Here is a 21,847-nt window from a genome sequence, read left to right as displayed (position 1 = left end):
GAAATCTGTGGGAGCTGCTGGCACATTTATTATGTATTTAATTTGGACCAAATTGCACCAGATTCCAGCTGTGTTACAATGTTTTTTCCATTATCTTTAAAAGAAACATCACACACTTGGAATATTACAGTGCTGCACTAACAACAAAATCTATATTAAGCATAGGCATCGCCATCAAAAGTGCAGTAATAATGTAAGTTGCTTAATAAACACACAGTCATGAACATTCTTGTTTAAGAGGAAAAACAAGTGTTTCTCTTTGTTCTCCTTTCTACCGCACAAGGACAGCTGCTATTGTACAGTACACGTCCATACGCTAAGTGAATATGGAATTTTTTTGTGGGACATCTTTTTAAGGGTATTTCTGACTTTATATTGCTTCTTACTGACTTAGTAGGCTTAAACAGTAGCAAGACCATGGCTTTGCTGTAAAGGAGATGAAACTGCCTTATTGTGTTTTTTCTGTAATACCTGTGTCTGGACATAGTGAATTCAGTCTCTCTTTAAAATCATCTTCCTGATCAGCAGTGCCCACTTAGTTTGGAGAATCCTTCCCTTAATAAGATTTCTTATCTCTCCTGCAGTCAAACCCTCAACAGTGCCTTAGTTCCCCACCTAGCTGGCACTCCAGAGCCAAATACAGGCTCCTTGCTTTCGGGGCACAGAAGCAGTCTTGGCTGTCTTTCTGTCAGTCTCCATAAGGTGCAGTCCTTTAGCCCTGCATGAATTTAAGGGTCTGTTCCTTAATCTTTCCCTTAATCATTCTTCCTCATCAGACCTTGTCTGCTTCCTAGTTGTTGATCCAGGGCTTCTTTTCATACCTTCTAAAAATCCTCCAAATAGAGAACTCTTCAAAAATTATTGCTACCAATGCTGCATCCTATATATCCTTCTAGACATTTTCTTTCTTCGCCTTATGCACCCTACCAGGAAGAGATCTCATGGTTCCTCATGTGCTTTTTTGTGTAATCTCTTCTGACCAAGGTCTAAACCTGTCATTTCTAGAAGGTTTCCTTAGTAAGTAGCCATTCTACCAGCATAACAAATGTCTGCCTGGAATTGTCCTAAAGTCATGTCAAATCCAGGGATTGATGCGAAAAAGGCAGGATGCTTATCAGCTGTTGTCAAAAGCCCAGATCGTATCAGGTTGACTCTCTGTCTGTAAACTCCTGAAATATAGTCAACCATCAAAAAAAAAACAAAAACAAAAACAAAAAAAAAAAATAGAAAAACAAACAAACAAACACAACAACAACAAACAAACAAAGAAGACACCAAAAAAAACCCAAAACCAAACCAACCAAAAAAACCCCTGCAATCATTTGTCATTCAGTTCCTGATTGCCAACTCCTTGATTTGATTGTCAACTCTTTCCTCTGAGTATACCCAGCCATAGCTATTGCATGTGGAGAACTTTATCAGACTTGTACATAAAACTTTGTTATTTTTCCTTTAATAATTCAATCAGTAAATACAGGAAGGAAGGAATATTTCTAAGTAGATCATATAAAATGTAGTTAGTTTTGTTTACGTTTATTCTTCAATAAAACTTGTCTGTTTTTTTATAATTTTTTAAAACATGATTTGAAAGAAGGCTGATCATTGCTAATGATTTATTTGTACTTTTTAAATTTGGAGCAGAATAAAGGGCATTCAGTGCTCTGTGAATGTGGAAGGAAAAGGCTTTTTTATTGTGTGGTGTACCACGGTATGGATTGCCTTTTCTCTGTTCCTGTTTTTCACTAGCATGTAGCTAAAGACCTGACCTTCTTGCAGCTGTATCACTGATAAAAATGAAATGTAAATCGAGAGTACCCAATAGATATTATGAAATAAGCAATCTGAGTATAAAGCACTTAAACTTCTACTCTTTTTAGTGCAGTGATCTGTAAAACTAGCAACCCAATCCTGTACCTGTTAGACTGCATAAACCCTCGGGTCTGATAAGGACAGGAGGTTTTCGGTATTGTCAGTTGCCAGTGAAGTCAACAGCAGCCAAGGGAGACTGAAACAAGTCTATGAATACCTTACAAGATCAGACCCTGATATTGCCAGCAATTACATTCTGCACATGAGTTCCAAATCCATAACAAAATCAGAAAGACATTTTTTTGAGGTATTTATGGAGCATCTGTTTGACTAACCATCTGTGTGCTCTGATTGAAGTACACACATGATCCAGACTGAATAAAAAACAATTCTATGGAACAAAATAGTAACTTTGACACTGTTATATCTAAAGGTTTTACTGCTAGTGAGTTTATTGACCTGTTTACATGTAAAGGTAAATTTTAAAACTGTAAAATCTGAAAGGCAGCATGAAGAAAGAGTTTAACTGGTCTGCCCACTTCAAAAAGGCTTTGAAGTTAAGGGATGCCGTTTGAATGCTGCAAGCCTTTCAAAACTGCTGCTTGCTTAGGATCTGGATTAAGGCAGCTGCCTTCCGCAGCTTCTGTGTAGCTTTCATGTTTATTTGTTAGTGTGAAGGTAAGAATATGCTGAAGTATTTTGTTATGCTTTCACTTGTCTCATATTTCTATTTCAAAATGAGATTAATTCCTTTTTTTGTTGGTCATGGTGTTCACTACAAATATTAGCAAAACATTAGATATGTAGCCGACTATAGCTTGGAGTTAATTGCACTGAGAAACCTCACTGTGTTTGTTCTGTTCACTTCCTTCATCAAGATTATTTTTTTCATGGATCAGTATGTTTTGCATGTTCAAAATGCTGAGATGAGGAATCATAATGAAGAGATGAAAAGCACTAGGCTATAATAGGATTTGTTCAAAATATATGTATAATGGTCACTTATTATTTATTGAAATTGCTCCTTAGGAAAGACTCTTGAACAGCAAGATTTTGGAAACTGCTTATGCTTGTTCAAGATGGTAGGAAATTGGAGTTTCTGATATTGTTTCACAAGATTAATTTTCTTTAGTGGTAACCTGGGGAATTCTTTAAATTACCTCTTCGTAGTTGATGTAGCACCATCTGCCACATCTGCAAAGATAATTATTTTTAGGAGCAGCTGTGTATTTTTGATTAAGTCTTGAGTCATCAAGGTCAGTATTTTTGAATTATTCCATGTAGGAAAATAGAAGCAGTTGGCTTGCATTTTGGTAAATGATAAAGGATGTATTGTTATTACAGTTAGTGCCATAAACCTCATAGCTATTTACTACAGTCCTCTAATTTCCAAGAAATTTGTTCGCATTCTTCATGAGAGCATTTAGCTTTGCAGGAAAAGTATCAGTCATAATTCATGAATCAGTAAGACAGCCCCTGGTGGCAAATAAGTGACTGTGGAGACTCCTGTTAATGAAAATATTAAAATGAAAATGGCATACTTCTTAACACTGGGTCATAGGCCAAAGTTCCCAGCTTCAGTTGCAAAAGGTGAATTGTCAATTAAGATCTCTCACACCAAAGGAGACATCTTTAACAGGGATTCCTTGTTATGCCTGTGGCCTTTTGTGGTAGCTCTAAATCAAATGGGCACATCTAAGGGGAGCCAAGCAAAGGTGAGAATTAAGACCTGAAACTTTCAACAGCTTGCTTTATCTTGTAGTGAAAAGGCACCAATCTCTGCCAGATGCCTTGAAAAACTAGTGCTTTGTGTAAACTCTTAATGTGAAGTAATGAGTAGGGTACATGAATGCAAAGCTATCATTTGATGATGAGACGGCTACATCTCTGCAGCAGTTTCTTTCAGCTTCCTGCTGTTGAGGAACTAATGAGAACAGTCAGTTTCTCAAAGACAGAATAGTTTTTCCCTGGAGAGCTAATGAAAAGTAGGTTTATCTTGCTGACTTTGCTACAGAGCGAAGGTGACAGAGCTGTATGGCCTGAGGAGGGTCTCTTAAGAAATCTCATCTTGAAAATTAAAGCTTAGAAAGGGTGCCCAGAGAATTAAGAAAGAGGAAGCTTTGATCTGAGAGATAACGGAAAAAGATAAGTTGAAAAGCTGGACCTGTGTTCCATGTTGAAAGACCCATGAATCTGAAGGTATCTAGACAAAACCTCATACACTGCACTTCCTTGAGTTACGGAAGACTCAGGTTTATGATATTGAATGTCCAGCCTAAAGAACCTCAGCTAGGTGCTCATTTTTCCATCAGTTAGTATGCACTGCTGCATGTCACCTTTCTGTGATACCAAGAGATGTTCCTGTAGCTGACTGTCAATGGTCACCAAGGTGTGAGGCTGTGCATTTCTCTGCACTTCTTTTAGAAATTGCATACCCATAAACTCACTGAGGAAAAGGCTGTGGAATCTGAAACTGTTACCCAAAGTAGCTCTCATAACTTAGCATTTATGTGTTAAAATTCTTTGGCTTTTCAGTGACTGATTGCAGGAACCTGTTTGCAAACAGTGGGAGCCTGGAGTTGATATCAATAGCACGGTGCTAGAGTTGAACTGCAATGCAGCATGCGAACAAGGGTTCTGCTCTACAGTTACAGCATAGGAAACATAAATCCTAAGACAAAAAAAGAGCTCTGAAAGTGTTACGGATATTCGTAAATGTGTTGTCCCTTGTCCTCTGAAACACAGTCGCTGATTTTACCTGTGCTTTTGAGTAATCAGTGGGACACGAAATGCAGCTCCGAAGACTAGGATAGCTGACAAGAGAATTTAGGTTTACCAGACTTCAGTAACACCAAAGGCAGTTGATGTTGCCTATCTGAAATTCAGTCTGAGGTGGAGCCTTTTCTCATTCAAAACATTTAATGTCATTCTACATGTATTTCACTTATCATATACTTTTAACAAGCTTTTCTATAATTACAAATGAAAAGTGGGTTTATTTTGCTAAGAACACAGATTTCTAAAGGATTAAGAAGATTTTACAAATCTTTTTGCCTTCCGCATGACTAGGAAGACAGCTTTACTTCTATATGGAACATATAATGTGCTACCCCTTAGTGGACTATCATCCAGAGACAGCACAAAATTGTTAGTACTCCAGAATGTGACTCCTTATCTATATTTTCCAGCTATGTCTTATTGTACTATTGTACTGTTTAATTAAAGTTCAAAATGGCTTTCAGTTAGTGGCTACACTATCATCTTCCTTGCTTTTAGACTCAGCAACACTTTATGTACAAGAAGTTCGGTTCCCTGCACACAGTGTAACTGAAAGCAAACATTCATTATCAGTATATCAAGTCCCTGTAGGACAAAGCAGTGGCAAAGCCACTCAGTCTTCCTCTCATTGTAGAGCAGGAGAAAACAATAGGCCTTGTACTTCAACCCGAAAGTCAAACTTGATTTGTAATTTACTATTAGATTGCAGAAATGATGCATCTTATAAAAAGAGGCAGTGCACAGCTTCTGCTGAGAGTACGCAGTTGTACCTAGTGCAGAGGTCACATCTAAATGTGGACTTATCAAGGAGCGTACTGAACTTAGACAATATTTGCCTGTGGGTTTGGGCTATGAGTGAAAGTAGCCTCCTTTTAACATACTGACTTAAGCTCCAGTGAAGGTGACTTACAAAAATGCATTTTAGTTCTTAATTGAGCATACCAGCAAATTGCACATGCTCTGGTATCCCACTGGAACTGATGAAAGATTATTAGTTAAGCCATGGTGCTGCAATCACTTGTGGTCTATCACAGCATGTTCCACATCTTGTCAGAGATGACTTGCAATAAATTAAAGGTACTCTAGAGACCCAATTTGGGAAGTAGAACTTGGTCATGTAGGATACTCTTTCCCTATCACGTTTCTGGAGAAACAGCCCTTTAACACTTTGTGGTCTTTAAGTGCAACGACATCATGTCCAGAGAGAGAAGCTTCACTAAGTTTGTGACAGTTTGATTATTATATGGAGGAAGATCTTACACAACTGGCCTGAACCATTCCAAAAGAAAAGTGTGAAGGGTGATACCAGCTGTGCATGCGAATAACTTGGCTGAGAGAGCTTGGTTTTGTGTACAGCTGACTCACAAAACAGAGTATGTGCATGATTTACCTTTGCTCTAAACCTACAGTGTATCAAGCTATTCCATCTAGATTAAGAAATTCAACCACTCCTGTTGTGTTTTTTGACATTTTAGTTGCTACCCGTTTTCTTCTATCCAGGCAGGTAAAAATGCAGTAAACATTTATTTTATCTACCAAGCTGAATTAATGCAGCAAGTACTTAATTTGCTGCTCTAAGCTGCTCGCTAATGAAAACAAGACTACCACTTTTTACAGTGTCATTCAAGACAGCCAGATATGGTTATAGGCAGCTATATGCTATTTTCTAGTCTTCAAAGGTGTTGTTCTGCTACTTTAGATCCAAAATATGTAGCTTAGAAGAGTCTTCCAAAAACGGAAAACTAAGCTAATAAATAGACTGGTAACATCAGCAAGGAGAGTATAGACAGCTTATTATAACCTAAGCTACATCTCTTTACTGAACTGTATTTTGGTATCATTTGAGTTACCTATGTAGCTGAGCCACTGGAAAGAATTTTTTGGGGGTTTGTTTCTTTTTTGTTCTTCAGCAACTTTGAATCTCCACTGATGCATGAAGTCCCAGAGCACCAAGGCAGCAGCACAGACAGTTCGGCAAGCAGTTTGGGAAGCTCTGTCACAGCATGTAAGAAGGTAACTTCTAAGTTTATGTTATATTCAAAGGCAGATATGTCCCAGGTTATGGCTTTCCTTTTTAGCTTGTATCTTCATTGGGGAAAACAAAATTTAACTGATACCTAAAAAAGAAAAGGACTGATAATAGAAAAATAAATTCTGGGCGCTGTTATGGTATCTTGCAATTTTGTCTTCCTGGTCTATACTTGTCTGGTCTCAAAATGCATTATAGATATACGGTAGATAAACTCCCCCTGGACATTCCTATTTTTCCTCATTATTTGACAATATGCCTAGCGTGAATACCTTCAGGACTGCTCCTCAATAGCTGGCAAGTTTTTGGGACTCAGCTTGAACATCCAGAGCCTCTCTTCTCTCAGGTCAACACAATGGAGCATCCTTCATGAAACAGTTTTCTGCATTCCCTTGTATCTGACTGGAAGGATTTCAGCAGCACAAGAGAGAGTACAAATTTGACCATTGCTGGTTTTATTGGCTCAAAATGAGTTTCTACGTAGCTATCTAATTTAAAGAATGTGGATGAAAAAGAAAACCAAACAACTGGTGCCTGCGTGTGTACGTATATCATTAGCAGGAGTCAGAGATGACTAACATTTTAGGTATGCAGGTAATTTCAGTACAACTGAGAATACACAGGTGAAGATCATGCATGCTTCCTTTTATTCTTCCACCCCAGGGCCAGATTATGGCAGTACAGACTGAAGGAATGGGACAACTACCAAAGACCTATTGAGGAGGGCAGGTCATCTTTCATCTCTCACTTTGCAATAACCCTCACATCCCTACTGTCTCCCACAGGCATAATTCTCAAGCTGATAAGAAAGCATTTGTTCTAACACAGAAATGTTATGAAACTTTACAGTTCATTCAGCTTTCCCATAATTCTTACTTTTTTTTCCCTTTTCCTTCCACTAGTAAAAATAATGCTTTCCTTTTTTTTCTTTTTTTCAAAATAACAACAATATATATCTATAAATGAGAGAGAGATAGAGATAAAACATGTAGAAGATAAAGATTTATCTTCCTCATCCCGAAAACCACACTGCAGGTGTGGGGGTGAGTATTGTCTGTCTACAGAACTTTGTTATTTGTATAAGGTATAAAAACTGAATAGACCGATGTGTATGCTGGGACCAGGCCTTTCCAGCTCACTCCAACACAGCTAGAAGAAAAAGTGTCACTATTTTATTTTATCAAACTGTTTATTTGCAAAAGAATACCTGATTTTCAAAAAATGCTGCTGATTGTAATGGGAAACTTCATATAAGCAGAAAATCCATCGTGTGGGAGAACATATTGAATTTGAATTTAATCTCAGAGTTATCTGTTTTATGTAAGACTGAAGGACAGTGGCACAGCACTCAGAAGTACCACCACTATGCTTACAAATGCTCCCAGCTTGGTCACCTTCAGAAGAAGCACTCTCTTTTATAGGCTAACCTTTGGCACATGATTTAGAGCTGCTTCAGCTGTCTGATCCCCTACATTTGAAATTTTCATTGTTGATTTTATGATTGTCAGCACACAAAAAGAAGTGATTCACTTCTGACAAACAGCAGGATATTTTGGGCTTCTTTACAGCATTGTCACAGAATGTGTTACCATTCTTTTTTTTATGCAGAAAAGGATAAAGAATTACCAAAAATAGGCCATTACCTTCTCTTTAGCTTCTGTTACAGTGGTTTTAAAGTTAGATGTGTAATTGGTGGTGGAGTGAAACACTGTGGCTTCCTGCTGCAGAAGAACAGTTTAAACGGTTGACTTGCAGGTTTGAGTCATTGTATTTAGTGTGAATGGCTCCTGTCAGGAACCATATGAGATGTGGCCTATTACTACACAGACCAATCTGAATAAATACAGAAGATGTGCCCCTTGATATCTCATATTATTCTGTATGTCCCACTTTCATATATTTTTTGATGAGTAGTAATTAACCAAAGCAATTAAGATGATCAGCCATGAAGACGCAGATGTTTCATTTGTGGAACAGAGCCCTTTTAACGTTGTCTCGGTTATAGATATTTACAGTATTTTAATGTCTTATGATCTAAATCAGGGAGCAGGAAGCTGTTATACTAAACTCGTATGCAATATTTTCCTCTGGGAAAGAGTGACTTTTCTAATCCACACTCTGCTAGAGGCTGATTTAGTTCATTGATTCAAAACACACTGAGTAATGCTGACGGCTGAGGCTCTAGATGAGAGTGGAAAACTTTTTTTTTAGAACCATGAATTACTGCTGATTTCACATCTAGTGCATGATGCAAATTCTTCCTGAATTATTTTCTGAGTGTGATGATCCTGCTCTGAACCAGATATATAGCAGTATGGTGTGAGCAGCTGTTACACATAAGTATGGTCAGTGAATCAAGTTCTGCTCTCAATTTTGCCATTGCAAATGAAAAGTAAACTCGCTGAATTCAGCAAAATTGCTGACAATATACAACGGTGGGATTGGCCCAGAAATTGTCTCAATTAGATAAGAATGAAGAGAATTACAAGACAGGAGGAGGAAATTTTGGCAAGTGATACTATTTGCCTTAAAAATGCAGGCTATATAGAAGCTGACTGACAGCTGAAGGAGTACAGGTTCAGGTTTCTTATCATCTGGTATAGACCAGCTTAGTATATTTCAAAAACACACTTAAATGCAAAAATGGCAATCAGAATGCACTATTAGAGTTACATCTCTGAGGAATACCAGTTCTCATATTGATTAATTAATTAGCTCCTTCAAGCTTATACACTTTCAATAATTGCAATCATACATTATTTTACTGTAAGGTCTTAAGTATTTTCCTGTAAAGGCATGATTATCCCAACAAGTTTAAATACATATGCCAACTCCCTCCTTATATAAACACACACACCTAGTTACCAGGGAGAATTACCTTCCAATAGCAAGATGCTGTAAGAAGTATTACATTCACTCTTACTGCATGTTTATCTTTGACCCTGATAATATTGCTGTCTGTTACCAAAGAAATATGCCCAAAAGTTCACACATCTACTATATATGCAGTTTCGCTTAGCAGGCGTGTGTAACCCTACTGTGATCAGTACTGGAGGGTGGCCCAAATTATCCTTCCTCCAAAGAAGTACTAATGGGAAGGTTCTGAGAAATAACATGTCTGTAATGGTCCTAATACAGAAACTTGCATTTCATAAGGTGGAGTTTAAACTTATCCAAAGTTTACCCTTCATTAGTGCCACTATTTATTCAAATGTCACCTTCTGTCTCCTGAACACCATTGAGATATGTATAAAACCAGACCATATGCACAGAGGCCACTCCCACATATATCTACATGCATCCCTTTCCCACAGTTTCTGAGTAATTTCCAGAGGATTTCCAGGTGACCTTAGGCTAACCTCTATTCCTTACGTGGCTGACCCCCACCAACTTCTGCTGTGTGGACTCAAGTATATCTGGTTTTGTTTTTGTTACCTGTTTTCTTCAAATCCAAATTGCTGCAAATTATTTTCTCCAACCTCCAGTAGTAAAAATGTTATGCCAATTGCACCCTTCTTCACATTTCTGGCTGCAAGTGTGTGTGTAGAACTACTTTTACACAGATAAGAGCAGAATCTAGCCCAGGGAAAACATCATCCTACTAATGTTGTTCATCTCCTTGAGGTTTCTTAAAAGTCACATGTTGTCCAAAACTTACATGTAATAATTTCTACCCTTGACTTCAAAGCCTATTACAAAAAGCCACATACAAAATTTAAACGTACTATAAAGCCTTGCAACTTACAAACCATTCTGGAGTGAGCCAAGCTCAGCAACCATGACCTGACTGAAACATTTCTTCAGGAGAGTTATTTCTTCTGTTGGTGCTTTACCAGTATTTGCTTCCCAATAAAAAACATCCTCTGAAAGAAAGATAGAGCTGCCAGAGGTCATTTAACAACCCACAAGAGGAAAACCAGGTGAAGTTCGGACTGCTGAGCTCATTTCATGGGTTTATCATCTTAAATATACATCTGCTATCATCTAGATGTTTTGAAATGTTGGGTGAGCACCCCAAGTCCTTATGAGACAAAGAGTAGTACCAAGGATTTCTGCAGCTTGTTCCTGCATGATAATTTCTGCCTATTCTAGTTTTCTCAGAAACTCTCTGAGAAAGATCTAAAGTGATTAAGACTGAAGACAAATTCACTGTGATTTTTAAGGAAATGAAACAAGACTGCTTGTTATAAGCAAAAGCTATTTGAGCTAAAGAGAACTGTTTCCTATGTATTCGACATTATGTCTTAACAGGTAATTAGACTTCAGCCCTTGAGGAAGAAAAGATCTAGCATCAGATGAAATCTGAAATAATACCTATATGCATAAATATACATGTGTGTGTGCATGTATGTATACGTTCAACTCTTTATGTTTTCATAATAGCCTTAGAGAATGATAACTTTTGGAAAAGAGGAAAAAAATGCTTTATTTTAGATTTTACCAACCAGTTTATAATGGGTTAGTATATTAAAAAATAAAAGGTTATAACACTAACAGGAAATTGTTTCTTTGGGATATGAACTATATTATTTTCCCCATCTATTCTCCGAGTTTGTTATGGTGGCAAGAATCTTTTTGCACTGAGACAGTAGGTTATAAAATTTACTGAGTGCAGAGTCACTCAACTGGCAAACAAGATGAGCCAGCAGCCTCCAAGAAGAGACCGGTGTTGATGTGAAGCATTCATGCACCTTTATCATTCTCAGAGTAAAGTCTTTGGGCACAGTGCTTTTTCCAAGTATTTTGTGAACCCTAAATTTCTATTCAGAAACTCTTTGGAAGAAATCCCATAGCAGGACTAGAGTACTGAGAAACAACCACCCCAAAGGTGCAAAGCCTTTGCGAAGGGCAACAAACACAGACATTGAAGCAGGCCAAACTTATGGACTGTGGTGTTTCCCGTTACCTTCTCATCCATCTTCTGCTGACATTTATTCAGAAATCAATATAGAATAATACAGGGAGTACAGTATTAACTATCTAACTGGCTTTCTGCCAGAAAGATAAAAATTAGAGTGGGTGTTAGTGTGTGGGTGGTAATAAGCTTACTTCTGGATTGCTCCAGGGTATTAGAAATTTGTGTCAGCTGGCCAGATCAGCTTTCCACAGTCATTCATCTTCCCTGAGAAATGAAGAGGCCTCATCAGTTCTTCTCTTCCTAAGAATGTCAGTACAGAGGCAGCAAGTAAGGAGTTTAGTTCAATCTACACATCAGACTTGCAAAACTGGTTTGCCTCTTTATAGTCTACAGATATCTGTAGCCCCATTTTGGTTTTGCTTGAGAAAAGTTTGTGGCATAAGCTGTAGGACTGAGTGAAAACAGAGATTAAATGCAAAGTTTTGGCCTCAGGGTACTGACTGAGCTCAGTACTCATTACAGCAGGTCTTAAGTACTTCAGCTTCTCAGAAAGTAGAAAAATGTGTTTAAGAAGAAAGAGTTTGTTGCCTGGGCAATTCCAGAAATGAGGCTGCTAGTGGAATGGATAATACTGATCCATTGCAGAGAGAGGTACAGTAAATCATAAAGGCTACAGATTTGTGCACTCTGGTAAAATTAAATAATTAGTTTTCCCAACATCTATGTTTGTCACTTTAACACAGAACAAAACTCCTAGCAATATTTTCCAATAAAACTGTTGAGTTTAAGCATCTCCTTCAAGTATCTCCAGGGATTTTCAGTTCTGAAAGAAAATAGGCTCATAATTTAGGGGATATAAAAATCACATGTTTGAAGATGCATTAACTGGACAGGTCCAAAAGGAAGAAGAGTCCCAGTCTTGCCCTCCCCCCCCTCCCAATTTTGTAGGCAAGATTTCCTTTGAGTTACAACAATAGAGTTCAGGCCCCAAATCACAGTAGGACTGAATAAATTTTTAAATTACTTTAACAATTTTTAACTATTTTAACAGATTCTCTGCAGTAACAGTCTGCTAGAATCAACAGACTACTGGCTGCAGAACCAGAGGACGCCATGCCAAATCGGCTTTCTGGAAGACAAGTCAGAAAGCAACTGTGCCTCAGTAAGTACTGTGATCTCCTCTGGGGAAAGGTCCATTGAGAGTTATTTGGGTAGGGTGTGGGGTAACCACAGTACATGTTAAATTAGAAAAGTCTATGACTGACACAGAAATCATAGTAATCTATCTATAGGTTCTGTAATTTCCAGCTCTCTGTTAAAAGAAAACATGCAAAGCAAAAATGCATGTAGATTTCTATATGGAGCACATTAATAAAGTTTACTGCAGAGGTTTCTCCACGTTTGGCCTACAGATTTTGTGGCTCTCCATAATCTGCAACTGACAAGAGAGAAAAATAAACCAAAGAGAAAATTATTCCAAACCATAACTTGTTAAGTGTCAGGTTGGAAAGAGCAGATGTTTAAAAGGCTGCTTCATGTTCTTGAAGGCAGAAAGATAAAATTAAAGAGAAAAGTCTTTCCATATTAGGTGAGAAGCTGCTAAAAAAACTGAAATAGAATTATTTTACATATGAAATGAAATTGAATTCTCACCATTGTGGATTACAATGCAACAGCTTTTGGTTAAGACTGTACATGAAGAAATAAGAGTTGTTATGATGCTTTACACAATATCTACATGAAACTGCATGGAAGTACATTGCTGTGATAGAATAGTTTTTTATTTGATGAAGGACTCAGGAGAGCAGATCCTTGCTCAAAATCCCATTTGATTGCTACTCCCTGGCCCCAGTGATCCAACAAGGGCTTTAGAAAAGAGCAGTTTTATCTCAGGCGAAAGGTTTCCAGCACTGCTTTAGCTGCACACAACCTAAACACCAGCTGAGGGTTCTCATGGAGTCTGCTGGGGCTCCCTCAAGGACATGGACATTTCAGATCTAGCTGCTGAACCCAGACGCCTGCTGTCAAGAAACTGAATCTCCATCCCACAGTGGAGATGACTGGAGGCTTTGTCTCTCGCCTGGGGGTGATGCAGCGTGCTTGAGACCAGCAGGAGTGATACAACAGTGCCACGGCAGCAGTGAAAAGTTAGGAATATGGTCAAATATTATAGGCTCAATTCACTGTCGTGCTGTTCACTGGACTATCAGTTTCCACAAGACAGAATTAGTAAAATACACAACCTAGTCAGAGTGTGCTAGTAAGCAACAGTACAAGGTACAAGGTGAGAAACTAAACAGACTCCTGTATCTATTTTGGATGATGCTGGGATAAACAAGGAAGGGGATATTAAGGAGTAATGTTTAGTGATACTAAGTTTCTAGATTCCCAAAATTAGACTAATAGTATCTGCCTATCCTTTGAACATTCTGCATATATTCTGTCAAGCAGAAGGGCCACTGTATTAGCAAGTGCAAACATTGTTCAATTGCAGATGAAATGCTGGTACTTGAACAGTATCCTGAATATGTTCTTAACCAGAATGGTGTCATCAGGCAGGTAGTGAGTGGTATCCTTGTTATTTGATATGGGAAAGGATGGCTTTACATGCAGAAAACATTGACCACTACTATTTAGTATTTCATATCTTAAAAAAAAAAAGGCTTATTTTCTCAGTGGAAATGATTACTCCCACTGTACTCGGCGCTGGTGAGGCTCCACCTCGAATACTGTGTTCAGCTTTGGGCCCCTCACTACAAGAAAAACATTGAGGTGCTGGAGAGAGTTCAGAGGAGGATATTGAAGCTGGGGGAACCGGGGACTGGAGCACAAGTCTGATGAGGAGCACTTTAGGGGACTAAGGCTCTTTAAGCAGGAGAAAAGGAGGCTGAGTGGAGACCTTCTCACTCTCTATAACTCCCTGAAAAGAGGCTGTAGCATGGAGGGTGTCAGTCTCTTCCCCGAAGTAACAAGTGACAGGGTGAGAGGAAGTGGCCTGAAGTTGCAACAGGGAAGGTTCAGACTGGATATTGGGAAAAAGTTCTTCACAGAAAGAGTTGTAAAGCACTGAACAGGCTGCCCAGGGAAGTGGTTGAGTCACCATCCCTGGAGGTGTTTAAAAGATGTATAGATGAGAATCTTAGGGACATGGTTTAGTGCTAGATTTAGGTTATGATTGGACCTCATGATCTTAAGAGTCTCTTCCAACCAAAATGATTCTATGATCATAATATAAAAATGAATTATGACTTGCTTTTTTATATGTTGAACTTTGACTTCATTCTTTGTGTTTCTTTGAATCTTACAGGAAATTATATCTGTCTCTGATAGGATGGAGCTACCAAGAAAACATAGCTTGTTAAAACAAGATTATACTCAGATTTGATTTTAAAATACCCAGTATAACTGCTTGACACACACTTTTGCTCTTGAAAGCACAGATCAGGTTTTATCTAGCCCTGGTCAGTTACCTTGTAGGGTAAATAAGCATTACTCTTACTTTCTGCAGATGTGAGAGGAGAGGCAAAAGTACTGAAATGACTTTTTGTTAAATCCCAAAAGGAGATTCTGAGATAAGGAGTTTCAGCAAGTCACAGACACAAATCTCACATGTGCTGAATGCCTACAATTTTCCCTGGCAAAGTCATGCAAGGTGATAATTTTCTTTTAATCCCCTCTTTGTCAAAGAAAAGACAAACAAGACAAAGCTCTTTCCTAAGAAAACGGCTTGTGTTACTATAGTGTGATGGTGTAGTTCTGCTTGTAGGCAGAGGGTAGCCAAAGGTGCTCTGTGAGACTTCCAGGATACAGAACTGTCCCTAATGCCATCCTAAACTACAAGACCCTGACTGACCCCCTTCTCATATGGGAGGAATATTAGGATACTCTTTGAAACCTTCACCCGTTGCCTACTCTTTCCATAGTGTGCATATAGGACAGCCAGCTTTCCCTGTATGGATTTCTGAACGCTGCCAACTCTACATACACAAAATGTTTTGCCATTTTCAAAGCACAGTTTTAGTACCTAGTTGATTCTACAATTTACAGTTATCACTACAGAAGAAAAGTTATTATATTGAAAGAATGAGATGGAAGTGGAATGTACAACAATATATTGAATGAAATTAAAATATCATATATAGAAAGCACTAATTTAGAGGCTGAGAAGTTAAATACTATTTTGGAACAAACCTGTTTACGTCAAGAGAAAATGTATTTGGTGACCTGGAAGCTTAATTCTTGATCTACCCCTGGAAATTATGCTTTCAAGTTACTGTTAAATAGTTACTCATAAACTTTTAGGAGCAGAATTAAGTTTTGTTCATATTCCTGGTTAATTTATTCAGAGTGGTAGTACAGCACAGAATTTTCATTTGAGTATCTAAAAAGTTGCACACCTAATGTAAATACAAGCAGTAAACTAGAAAAATTTGACAACCATCAAACTTAATATGTGGATCAGAGAGCAAGCACTTTTTCTTTTTTTGAGAATTGCTCTCCCCATCTTAGATACATAGATGGTTCATTTGTCTGTGCCCAATACATGACCAAAGTAGGGAACACCTAACTACCATGTGAGGACTAAGCATTAGTTCAGTATCATACTTGGAACCTGCAAAGAATTTCATCCTGAGTCCTTCCCAATGACTGACACTAAAGGAGCAGAAGCTGCAGGAATGAGGGAGGAAGAAGGATATAAACCAGCTTCTCAGTTAGCAAGCAAACCAGACTGCCCTTAGCAGAAAATATGTTATATCTTCATTTCTATGTGGAAGATTTTATAAATTGCTGTTGCCAGGGGTGCCAGGGATGTTTTAATGAAACTGCCTCTGAACACTGGCATTAGGTTTGCAGAAGGAATAAAGAAAACTCAAATGCACTATATCATTAACTATTGCTTTTCCCAAAGATAGCTGGTAATACATTTAGCTATAGTGCCCAGTTTTCATTTGGAAGATTTCATGTTTAGTTATAAGGCATCTAATCTTACTGTAACTATAAATGCAGCAAGACCATATTAACACAGCTTTCATAAATGTTATTTTCATTATGTGCCATTACAGATTAGCACAGTACAAGTAAAAATATACTCATGGCTGCCTTACATATGCTCACCAAGTATACTAGCAATAATTTTCCTAAAGCACTAAACATTTAACTCAGTTATAGCAGACTACTTTTTCAAAGAGAGAGGTTTTTTTAAGTGGAACAGGCGTTTTGATATAAGTAATAGTCCTTTCATTTCCAAACTGGTTAATGAAAATGCAGCCATTATGATAAGAAAATAATAAATTTTGTTAGAGCAACAGTATTTCATTTTTGCTTAAGTTGAAGATCTTCTCCTGACCTCTGAAAATGGTTATTTTAAATTCTGGTGCCATAATAGGAGAAATGCTAGTGCGTCCGTATTTAATGTAGTGTTTCTGGTCATCTGCAAGAATGAACAATAGAAATTATAGGGAGAAAACAAACAGCAAGATTAGGTGTCTGTTCTCCATTTTTATACCAATTTAGCGGTATGTTGGTGAGTTGTCTATGAAAAGTGTTATATGTATAATGAGTGAGTATTATGTGAACAGAGTTTGAAAGATTGTCTTCTCCTAACTTTGCTTTTTTACTGTCCATACATACTATTTTTGTCCAGTTCTCTCTGTTTAGATTTAGGAAATCAAATTAGATACGCTGGGCTTGAGTCCGGGAGACAGGGTTAACTGTCTTATGTTATCAAGGCTTTCTAGGGAGACGTCCCACAGAAGCTAGACAGGAAGGGGCAGCTGAAAGCAATTTCCGTGTGCTGGAAGTGAAGGTACAGTGGGAGGATGAAGGTAAATCCTAGGTAGTAGCGCTGTTTGTTTTCATTTCTGTATTAGCATAAAACATCCTACCAGCTCTCCTTAAAACATCCCTGGGTTGAAGTATGCTACCCTCCTTATTTCAGGTGATCCTATCTGATTTTGCCATGCTGTCTGCTTAAAAAGGTTAAACTCCATCAAAGAAGTACTTCTACATTGAAATTATGAGTGTTTTTTTCCTCTTCAGAGAGTATTGAGGTAATTGTTAGACATGAAATTAAACTTAGTGCAACTAACAATTATACTGTTTAGCAACAGTTTACTGCTGCAGATTAGAATACAGAGTTTCATGTTAATATAATAATTAGATAGTCTACATTTTAAAGGTAGTTTAATTATGGAAGTCTTATTTTGTTTATTTCCACTGAATGAAACTTAATCAAAATCCATCTAACAGAATAAAACACATAGATTCATGAGACATCATTCATAAGCTGCACATAGTGACTTAAAAATGTAATTAAAATATCTGTAATGTGACATTCTTATTACCCCATGGAGAAATCTCATAAAATAAATGTAGTTTCATGTAAATACATATACCTTTGTCCAATCCATTATTGCCAACTATCTTTCTCTGGACCTACATCAAATATTCCCTGCTTTGGACATGCTGCTAAACAAATCTTATTTGAAAAGAAAAAACACAATACTTTGTCTCTACTTTCCCTCCAAAGGTCTAGATTATTTAATTACCAGTGCTGTAACATTTGCTGTTGGCTTATGTTAGTACAAAAAATGCAAATTCTTCCTTAATTAGATGATTTATAGTTTCTTCTAGCATTGGACTCTCCTAGAGTGCAAAGTCCTCATCTTGCACACAGAAAAGTCATTTATGATTCTTCTTAGCATTTCCCAAGATTTGACACTTTTCTTTTCAATGTCTGTGTGGTAAGGATCAGCATGATCAAGGTGGTATTGCCACACTGCTAAAGATGTATCTCAAGTGTCTTTTAGGAATTTTTAATGAAATAGTTATTTAGAAAGAATACAAAACAAAACTAAAAGAGAAAAACAAAAAAAAAAATCAAAGATGGTAGTATAGTCCTGCAAGATATTTGGCATTCATCTCCCTCAAGATGTATAAATCATAGCAGTGAATTTTTGGGAAATTCTCTGGACTTTCACACTCTAGACCAGCAATAGCCAGAAAAGCCATTAGAAATTATATTGGCACTGAAAAAAATATTTTCTCTAAAAATGGACCCAGACTCTAATAATCTCCCCACAAAATGCAACATCTCTCTCCCTCTCCCTTTTCACATGATCATCTTGTCCCACCACGGAGGCTGGGAAGAAGACCTTCCCGCTCCACACAGCCTAACAAGGAACTGCACTTGAAATTCACCGATCTAGGAAAATACACTCTTCCCTCCCCATGCAGTGTGCCTCCATGTGAGGAATAATGCAATTTCCAGACTTGGGCAGAGATGCTGCAAACTTTTTGTCGCATATCCTGGAGAAGTAACAACAAACTTTACACCACTAAATGGCAGTGATAGATATGGAAAGCTGGAAATCTCTGCTTTTCAGTTAAAACAAAGGAGTAAAACACAGTGCTCATTTTCTACTTTAGCACAACAAGATACAAGATTTCAAAGAATCGGGATGTGTCAAGGGCTCTAAAGTTCATTTTTGTATCATTTTATGTCTCCTTATAGCTGAAAAAAAAAAAAAATCTGGCTTTGCAGGCAGCTGGGTGAGAAAACAGCTTCAGTGAAGAGTTTAAAGATTTGAAACATTTTGGAAGTTTCCCATTTGCAAGTACTCCTACTCTATAAAACATGAATGGTCATGCCTGAATACTCCCTGCAGGTACACATATTACATAGGCTATATGCATAGACATACACAGTTTTATATCAGTTAGATCCAGCCCAAGGGAAGAGCAGGAACACATGCCCAGAGTAGAAGGAAAAGACAGCAGCCCACACTTTGGTCAAATTCAATCTTGTTAAAGTACCCTCTCATTTAATCATTGGCTGCTTTTGTCTGACCCTGTGCCATTTCTTTTTCTCCAAGTGGTCTGGTGAGAGCAAGTGGTAGCACAAAGGAGACTGGAGGACAACATGAGTAGGGAAGTGAGGATGGTGGAGACAGTGACCAGCAACTGGGTGGCCTTGTGGCACATGGAAGATTCCTAATGCAACCACAGCACAGAAGGAAGAAGAACTGCAGCTCAGGGTTGTCAGCTGGTTAGTTGAGTACAGGAGAAGATACCCAGCCTGGGAGACAGACATTAACATCTCAAGGAAAGGAGGCAATGCTTATATTAGTGAAGGGCAGCAGGACTGTTGGCTTGGTGAGAAATAGATTCTGAAGAAAGCAAACAGGTGATGTAATTAAGAATCAGATTGTCTATGATCTCTTTGTTTAGGGAGATAATGAAGAATGTCATTTTGCCATCATAGCAGCTAGATTCTCAGAATTGGCTGCTTACCTTGCACCTGCATAAATTCGCTATGCTAACCGGGTACCTGAGCATTTTCCATTTCACTGAGGTTTAGCCGTCAAGCTTTTAAACAGATTCAGGAGGAGTTTAAGAATGCTGTTATGCACTAATTTGATGTGATCTGATCAAATGAGGGTTTCTCTGGTCTTACCTCCTCCTCCAGCCCCTACTTCATCTTTTTTACTGCCCTGGCATTTCTACAAATGTGCAGTAAGTCAGTTCAGTGAGAAAAGTTACTACGAAATTAAGAAATTAATTTTCCTATCCAATTCTTCCTTGAATTGTCTCACTGTGTTGTCAGACAAATGCCAGTGCTCCCTCAAGTGATGGAACAAAAACATCCAGGGAACAGCTCCCACAAATTAATTCAAACTGCATGATAACATATGGAGAAAGGGAGAATACTTGGCAAGGTGTATTTTGAGGAAAATAAAGAGAGCAGCTTTCGTTTGAATTGAAGTAGATTATAAGTGGGTTTCATTCATTTCTTCACCTGTCTTTTTAAAGATTTGACACTACATCGTTAGACATTGAGGTACAAATATAGAGATTTATATTTTACATCAGTCTTTGATACTAGAGTTACTTTCAGGTAACTTGCTAACGATAGAGCGGACACTGGGTCAGGGTGTTGAAATCTAAGCACTGGGACATTTTGTATCTCTCAATCAGGGCTCCTATCTCCAGTATGTTCTTCAGAGGCTCCAAAGAATGAAAGCATGCCCTTACTGAAGGGTGGACATCTAGTCTTACAGTCTTACAGGAGTTCAGAAAGGAGGACTTTTCTTCCCAGGACTGGTAGTAGTCAACAAGGGTCTTTACACAGCCGAGTATGGAAGCACATTCTTGAATCCCAAAGGAGGTTTTGGAGTGTTTTGTTGTTGATGTTTGTTTTGTTTTCTTTTTTAAATCAAAACCATATGTTCCTGAATAGTGACCATACTCAGTTGAAAACACTGGTTTGTTTTTATTGTGTTTGAACGAAAATTTACATTTCCTAGTAAACACAGGGAAGCCCTATTTGTCTGCATAAAATAGGCAGACCTGTGTACTAAGATGGTTGCCCTTTCTCATGAGGCTGCATGCACACCCTCAGCAGTGTGTCATACACAGGGGATTACAGCAGTATTTATTTTACCTTTCACTCAGTAATTACTCAACCATTTTCAAGAACAGCATTGTCTCTTTCAGAAATCGAAATACATGTGTTGCTCTCCAGATCTAAGCCATAATTACTAGAGATATTTTTAGTTTTAAGTCCCATCTTCCTATTCAGCCTAACTATACCTTAATTATAACCTGACAAGGAGCAGGAATCAACAGCTGCAGGCTAAATTGTGGCATTGAGTCTTAGTCCTTTCTCAGGCATGTGTGGGTGCTCATATTGCTGTGGTAAAGAATTGTATATTCCAGAGAGCCCCTCTCTCGCTTGCACAGGGAAATCAGAAACCCTCCTCTTCACCAATTACTCACTGCCTTATGGAGCCCATGCAGGCAGACTGAGTGCTAGTTTAAAAGACCTCTGAGAGGATTAGTTATATAATCTGTAAAATATGTTTCTCTTTTTGCTCTGGTACCTACTTGGCTCTGAAACATATATCTTCACATATGAGCTAATGTTAAGGCAGAAATTAAATATGTCCTTAAAGGGTTGTATTTCCACATTTTCAGTACTGCATATGTGTTTTATATAACAGCCGAAAGCTGCCTTATGAATTTCAGATTGGAGAGGACTGACAATAGATTTTCTTCTTTTTCCCTGTAACTTCAGATTTGGACACTCTTTAATCTTCTGTCTAGATCTGCTGCCTTCTTTCCTGTCCCTTTGTGATATTCTCATACAGCAGTGTTTTCCTATCTATATTTAAGAGAACCAGATGCGTAGCCTTATTCTGACAAAGCTATAAATAAACACCAGGAGGATCAAGCGTGGTATTGCAGCTGTATCCCCTTCAGCATTTCACACTGACATATTCTCAGTGCCTCCATGGTCTGCTTTATCAAGAAATGGGCTTCTTGTGCTGCCTCCAGAGTGGACATCTCTAACTGCTTGCTGCTGCTGTTATAGC

General features: G+C 38.1%; 1 protein-coding gene across 1 annotated transcript in view; it reads left to right on the top strand.

Annotated features, from left to right (window-relative positions):
• Positions 1-21,847, top strand: part of SPHKAP (SPHK1 interactor, AKAP domain containing) — a gene marked incomplete at its 5' end in the record, with an annotated part of 97,641 nt that overhangs the window by 38,882 nt on the left and 36,912 nt on the right. The window contains 2 exons of the mRNA XM_080349993.1: positions 6,498-6,600; positions 12,526-12,636. Of these exons, the coding sequence (XP_080206119.1) occupies positions 6,498-6,600; positions 12,526-12,636 (214 nt within the window). The remainder of the gene's footprint in view (positions 1-6,497; positions 6,601-12,525; positions 12,637-21,847) is intronic.

The sequence above is a fragment of the Nesoenas mayeri genome (genome assembly GCF_963082525.1).
Source record: "Nesoenas mayeri genome assembly, chromosome: 9".
Taxonomy (NCBI): Eukaryota; Metazoa; Chordata; class Aves; order Columbiformes; family Columbidae; genus Nesoenas; species Nesoenas mayeri.
This window is presented reverse-complemented; position numbering and strand designations above follow the sequence as displayed.